Genomic DNA, 7,121 nt, shown 5'->3' with positions numbered 1-7,121 from the left:
ACACTGTCACCAGTTAACACTATCACGGTTTAATAGCCTACTTACAGTTAGCTAGTTACTAACGCAGTTTTCACGAACGCCACCTCATTAAAACAAATAAAGTAAACAGACTGACCGAAGCACCATCACCTGCGTTCGTAGCCATGGCTGGACCGGTCTGTCCTACTCGGGTGGGTGTCAGATGACCGTAAGATGATTGGCTGGACGTTGGCTTAATTGAGACAGGGATCGATTGCTTCTCCCTGGTGACCCGGATTTTGAGTCTGGTTCTTTTGAGGTTGAATTTTTTGAGGTTGAATTTTTTGAGACTGAATTTTTTGAGATGTTGAATTTTTTGAGATGTTGAATTTTTTTAGACTGAATTTTTTGAGATGTTGAATTTTTTGAGGTTGAATTTTTTGAGATGTTGAATTTTTTGAGATGTTGAATTTTTTTAGACTGAATTTTCTGAGGTTGAATTTTTTTAGACTGAATTTATTTCAACATTGAAAAAAATTCAGAGGCAAAAAAAAATTCAGTGCTAGAAATTTGATGGTTTTTAAAATTCAAAGTCTGATTTTGATACTGAAAAAATTCAATCTTAGAAATTCATATTCAAACTCAGATGGCACAGAAATACTTCCATAAAAACATGAAGTGTTTCACATCAATGGTTCACAACCTGTGGGTCAAATTTAACCCGAGAAAAGTCTGAGAGGTCACCAGATAATTTAAGAAAAAATAGAATTTAGTTACACAAAATTGTTGTTTTTGTTTTCTTGTGAAATACAGCATACCTTCATCTATTCAGGCCCCGAAAAGATCCTTGAAATGAAGAAAGAAAACACAGCTCTTGACATGAGGGGTCACAGGCAGCTACTGCCTCTTTTTAAAGGTAAGAAGACTAAGCGAACAAAGGATGATGAAGAGAAAAAAAGTGAAAATTGCTAAGTAGTAAGATGATGATCGTTTCGAGGTTCCACTTCTTAAATGAGAGGCCTTTTTGCCTTTTGGTCAGACAAAACAAAACATTTGAACACATTGTCTTGAGTTTTGATATTTTTTTAGACTAGATTAATTGATTAATTGGAAAATGAATAGATTAATTAATCATGAAAATAGTGGCCAGTCGTAGCCCTTAAAATAAAAGGGAAGACAAGTTCTTCACAATAAAAGACAAAAAACAACAGATGTAAAACCATAACCACAACAGGACTTTCAGAATAAAACGATTGAACGCTTTAAAAGGTGTTCAAAGACATCAAGTCCTAGCTTTTTTCCTGTGATGTCTCCGTTGTCATGGAGATGAGTCTGTTTACAGAAGAGGTCAGTAGCTGTTATGATTTCATCAATAGCTTTTGTAGCTCGTCCACATGGGCATTTAGCTGGGATCGTTTTGTCAAGCGGCTACTGCCAAAGTAAAGAATGACATGTCATGCTTAAGGATGATGATGCTGATGATGATGAGGATGATGATGAGGAGGAGGAGGATGATGATGATGATGATGATGATGATGATGGTGCCTCATGCTGGCAACAACAATCCTGCTTTTCTTCCTCCGTTACCAACTCAAACTAGTCACATCTGAGACTCAGCACCGCTCAGCTTGTCAACAGGAAATATGTCATTAAAGGATAATTCCATTACTTTTGCAACTTGTAAACAAACTGCTGGTTTGTTGACAACCTGACTGACTGTCTGACCAGTCGTTTCTTTCCTTTGTCAGTGTGTTACAACATCTCTGGGAAACTACAGAAAACCATTTCATTAGACCTTTTAAGGTTAAATTCCTCTGGTCTTTATCATCCATGACTTTTTTTCTTTCTCCCTCATTCTTCCTCTTCTTGACTCAGATGCTGCTTTAAATATGTCAGGAAAGAAGTGAGGAGGAGAACGGTGATGATGGGTATGATGATGACAGGGATCACAGCTGTAAACACGAGAGACGAAAACCTGAGCAACTAGAACGACCAGATAAACATCACCAGAACAGCTGAGTTTCGGGGTGTAGTTAAAGCTTCCAGTCATCTGGCAGGAAGTGGAATGATGATGATGATGATGATTATAATGATGCCCTCAGGCCTCATAAACACTACCTGCTGCTCTCTGCATTATTCAGCAGTGGTGTTTTGGCCCCACGCTGCTGAGACGTTGCGTAACTCTTTTATTATCCCCGCTCTGAATGGTTGTCAGGTCATGTTGGGAAGGAAGGATATGATTCAGAATTCTGTCATAATCCACAGGAAGTGGTACAATGCTGGAACCTGTGTGTGTGTGTGTGTGTGAGACACAGAGAGAGAGAGAGAGAGAGAGATGTTTGTTTGAATGTGTGTGTGTCTTTGCTGGAAGCATGAGATTAGCGGCACGACGCCAGACTGGCGCTGGGTTGCACCAACCTCCTCCCTCTTATAAAGGATTGACCCTCTGAACTGTGGCCTAATATAGACCAATAGCCTCTTTAATTTTGAAATAAGGTGTGTGTGTGTGTGTGTTTGTGTGTGTGTGTGTGTGTGTTTCTCAGCAACAAACATCAGGACAACTTAGTACCATTTCAACAGTTTTATTACAAATATTACACGACAATAAAAAAGCAGCTTGGAATTTGAGGTAATGTCATTGTTTCACAGGTCAGACATGAACAAGAACATTTCAGTGATTTAAAAACACAGACGGTTTAGATCACACCGTGTGGACTGTCTGTTTCTTTTTTCTCTCAAAGCACCATGTGAACAGTCTATGTAGGACAATCCAAAGCAGTAGTATTGATTCATCAAAGTCCACAGCCGCAGCTGAGTGTGTGTGTGTGTGTCTGTAAATGTGTGTCTGCCCTTCCTCTTTCACTGTTAGAGTCTGATATCCCCGTTCACAGGCAGGAAATTCCCTGAAGTCCAAGGTATGTGTGTGTGTGTGTGTGTGTGTGTGTGTGTGTGTGTGTGTGTGTGTGTGTTGCTCTGTGGTCAACCCTTTACCACTTCACTTCTTCTCTGCCTGACTCAGATCACTCTCTGCTGATTCACACATACACACACTTTGAGTCAGCACCAGTCACTTGTTTGGACTCATTTAACTGAAGGTGAATCACAGGGAAACAAAAAGTAACACAACCAGTTCCCCCTTCAGTTTTTTCCTCAAACTTTCCGGCCTGTAGCTCCCCTCGGCCTGCTTCTCTGTTCTGTTTCTTCTCCTTCTCGGCTTGTTGATCTCAGTAGGGGCTTTACCAGCCCGGCAGGCGCACTCACATCGAGCAGAGAGGTCGCACCATGGCCCCGGTAATCCCTCTGTCCCGGGACCGCCGATGTAGGTCAGCTCCTTGGTGCGCAAAGGGATCAAGTCGCCCTTGTAGGTTGACGAGGAGTTAAGAATCACTCCACTCCAAAGTCTCATTGGAGGCTATTTTCTCCCTCCATATGCTCAGAAGGCAGGTATAACCCGATTTAGAGACAAAGCAGTCAGGGACTCCCCGACCCCGGCGCGACAGCTGCCCAGCGGGGCCGCATACCGCTCCTCCCCGGGCTCCAGCCTCGCCCTCTTGCTGGGAAGGAAGTCAGGCGCAGCCGACGCCTTGCCCCGGCGTTTCCTGGACTGCCTCGCCGGACTCAAGTTCTCTTTGTCCTCTGTGGATTCACTATCACACCCTTCCTCCGCGCTGTCCGGCTCCTCTGTGGGCGGCTCGGCGGGGCTCAGCGCGGGCTTGGGCTCAGGCTGGGGCTCGGGCAGCTCGGCTTCTTCCCCCGAGCTGCTGGAGCCGGTGTCCATCGGCTCCTCCGGTGTTGGCTGCGGCCCGCTGGGCGCCTCGCTCTCCCGGGAGGAGTGATAGATGTCCCGGGCAGACCTCATGACCAGGGAGAGTAGGAGGCTCCGGTGGAGTCTCAGTCCGCCTCTCTGGGTCCTGGAGGCGTACAGCTTGCTTATCGACACTGCCAGGATCCGTCTGGCTTCGGCGTTCACTTCCATTGCTGCTGTGGCACTCATTGTTTGTTTTTTATGCGTAATTACGCACGGTTGTTTTGGCACCTTCACCAAAAGGCTCAACAAGTAGACGAGCTCTAACTGTCCTGAGTTGGACTTTAGTTTCTAGAGTGTCTCAGCTGTGTCTCTGACTTCTGCTGTTCGCCGGCTGTTGTAGTGAAATGAGAGCGTGAGAGTAGCGGGGTGGCGTTTTATTTCCTCTTTGACGTAACGTGGACTTCATTCCTCAGTAAGTGACAAGCAGGCGCCGCCCACACCTGCTAGCACTCACACACACTCACACACTCACACACACACACACACACACACACACACACACACACACCATCTGTTCCGTCTACCGTTTTTTCTCACAGTTGATCTCTTTTATTATTTAGATTTCTGCTCCTGCCGCAGCTTATTTTCCGCTCCTGCAGCTCATTAGATGAAACTAATTCTCCAGATTCTGACATGTTATATTCTAATAATTAATCGATTCCTCTTCCTGGTGTTCACCCTCCTTTTATTAGCACCCTCATAAACATGCAAGAAAGAGGTCTTGCTCCCTTAAATGGGTCAAATATTATCTTACACTCATTGAATATCTCCATGTATTGGGACCATGACGCGAAAAAGAAATCGAGCATTCAAAGCCTTTCTGTAGCACATTTAATCTTAAAATAGAAATATAGTTGTTTCACAGCAGATTGATCGTGTATTTAGTGTATTACATGTTGAGATTATACATTCGCATAATTAAGTTGTTTTTTTTTAACAATTAATAAACGACATAAGGTTTCTAGGATAATTTCTCTACTGTGTGGTTATGTTTATTAATAATGTCAGATTTTACTTTATGAAATCCAGTTTAATTTGAAATGTTCAGAACAATAAAGTCAGGTTTCTGTCTTAAAACTGACCCTCACCGCAGCAGGAGGAAGTGTTTGACACGTTTACCGCGCGGTGTTTGAGGAAGTGTTTTACTGGAAGGTATTAAAGCGCGCTGGTCGTCAGGTCCAGGGAGCAGAGAGAGAGTCGATGTTTACATTCTGCTCAAAACGCAGGCAGCAGTTCGAAGAATTTACGTGGGAGAGGGAAACGTGTCTCCGATTCGTCGGGAGTTTCTGCCTCTCTCTCGTTTCTCTCAATTTCTCTCTCTCTCACACACACGCGACGTCACTCTCCTGCACTCTCAGACTCCATATATGGTCCATCCGGTAGTAAAGCCCCGTGGGGACGCGCACGGCGGAAAAGCCATGACGCGAACGCGCAACCGCAGCACCTCCCCTTTCCCCCCTCCCCCTTCCCCTCGCCGTCCTCTTCTCCCTCTGCGCCCGGGCACAGAGGTGATGGCGTCATCTCTCCACCATATATGGAGTTGTCACCGGTGTAAATAAGGTTACCAGGCAGCGGCACGGCTCAGGTCAAACGGCAGCCGGCTGTCAGTCTCCAGCACCCTGATGATACTTTTAAGTACCGTTGGAAATATAAAAACTTTAGAATGACAGCCTAAGAAAGCGGCAAATTCTGCAGCCCACTGTGAGCATGTGCACACTGATGCTCACTGTCCATTCAACAGAAGAAAAAAAAAAACTAGATAAAAAAGGTCAATTTTCATCTGTTTTCCTCAGACAGATGTTAAGTGCCTCATTTATCTTCATCAGATCAATAAAGGCTAATCTTATTTTAAAAAATAGAATAAATTGACAACAAGCAAAGTGGGTGTTGGTGGGGGATTAGAAACAGGGATTTCAAATTTTCCAAAAGTTGAAATCAGCCAAGTTCCACAATTTAAGACAAGTGAAAAGATGCCGTTATATTCTGAACTCTGTTTTACACCCGCAGGACTAACTCCACTTGTAATACAACTGTAACTCAGCGCTCAATAACCATTCATTCAGTGTGCTAATTACACTGGTTATCAGTAACACTGGCAATCACTGCCCTGAGCTGTCAGCTGCTGTAAAAACATGCAAGCTGTAACCATGGAAACCTCTCCCATCACTTACTTTTCCTTCCCACATGACGTGAACGTGGCATCAGAAACACAAACACTATAATGGAAACCAAATGTCCTAACTGTGCATTATTCTCTCTGTAATTATACCAAGATGTTACAGTTCGTTTGACAGTGACAAAATACTTTGGTTTTTTTTATTAAAAATCTTTCATTTATAATGAAGAATGTTGTTGTTGAAATGTCAAAAAGCTTATTTGACATAAATACTTTACTTTTGTACTACATCTAAAAAAAAAGAAAAAAGAAGCAATAAATAAAAACCATAAAATCAGATTTCAGGAAGGTTTTGCACAAATACAACAAATGCAGAGATACTGAAGATACAAAAAAAAGAATCAAAACCTGAAGCAAAAGGTCAGATCTTACAATACACACTATTTGACACAATATGAAAGAACTTCTGCTCAATTCTTACGTCCACATTTCGTCTGCACTCATTAGATTTGGTATTAAAACTGTAAACTGACCTGTTGTTACCGTTTTGTGTTGCAAGTTTAAATCAGATTAAATCACAGCTCGGCTCTTAACGTGCACATTCGCTCACTGGCTGTGTGAGCCGAGCGGTTCTTAGGCAGAGAAAACAACCAAACAAGACTTCACCTCAGGTCTGTACCCGGCTGGTCGCTATGGTGACAGTGTTATGTGTGATTGTGCTTACACTGCCTCTGCTTGAGGCCAAATGGGTGGTGTGAGCGTGTGTAAGGCAGTGTGTATGTGTGTGTGTGTGTGTGTGTGTGTGTGTGTGTGTGTGTGTGTGCAGACCAGAGGGTGTGGCCTTCTTTTTCACTCCACAGTATTTCACTCTATAGTATAAACAGTGGTTGGTAGGCCTAGGAAATGACCTAGTTGCCAAAATATGCATTTACAGGCCGTGAGCATGGAAACTGTTGCCACGGTTTGGATTATTTAATGATGAAGATGATCAGCGGCGTCTGAAACCTCTAAAACAGATGTTTGCTCCTTTGTTTTAGCTCCTTAACTACAAACCATGTGTTATTCATTTTTCGCTGATCATTTCTTTTAATGCCTTCTGTGCATTTTTTACATTTGCAGATATATTTTTCTTATAGTTGCTGGAGACCATTAGTTTCTATTCATATCATTAAGGCTAAAATAAAAGAGAAGACTTTTTTTTTTGAGTTGCCAAATCAATCACAGTAAAAATCAGGTCTA

General features: G+C 43.0%; 1 protein-coding gene across 1 annotated transcript; it reads right to left on the bottom strand.

Moving 5' to 3' along the window:
* Nucleotides 1-2,524: 2,524 nt before the first annotated feature.
* Nucleotides 2,525-4,128, bottom strand: ier2b (immediate early response 2b). The gene has a single exon (XM_023410288.2). It carries the CDS (start codon nucleotides 3,950-3,952, stop codon nucleotides 3,392-3,394), a length of 561 nt encoding a protein of 186 aa, XP_023266056.1. The 5' UTR covers nucleotides 3,953-4,128; the 3' UTR covers nucleotides 2,525-3,391.
* Nucleotides 4,129-7,121: the final 2,993 nt, after the last annotated feature.

The sequence above is a fragment of the Seriola lalandi genome, unplaced genomic scaffold (genome assembly GCF_002814215.2).
Source record: "Seriola lalandi dorsalis isolate HSWRI2012SDOR001 ecotype SW California unplaced genomic scaffold, Sedor1 jcf7180002054421, whole genome shotgun sequence".
NCBI lineage: Eukaryota > Metazoa > Chordata > Actinopteri > Carangiformes > Carangidae > Seriola > Seriola lalandi.
This window is presented reverse-complemented; position numbering and strand designations above follow the sequence as displayed.

What these genes read in the sequence shown, in the direction of transcription:
- ier2b (XM_023410288.2), bottom strand. Translation starts at nt 3,952, where the DNA reads ATGAGTGCCACAGCAGCAATGGAAGTGAACGCCGAAGCCAGACGGATC.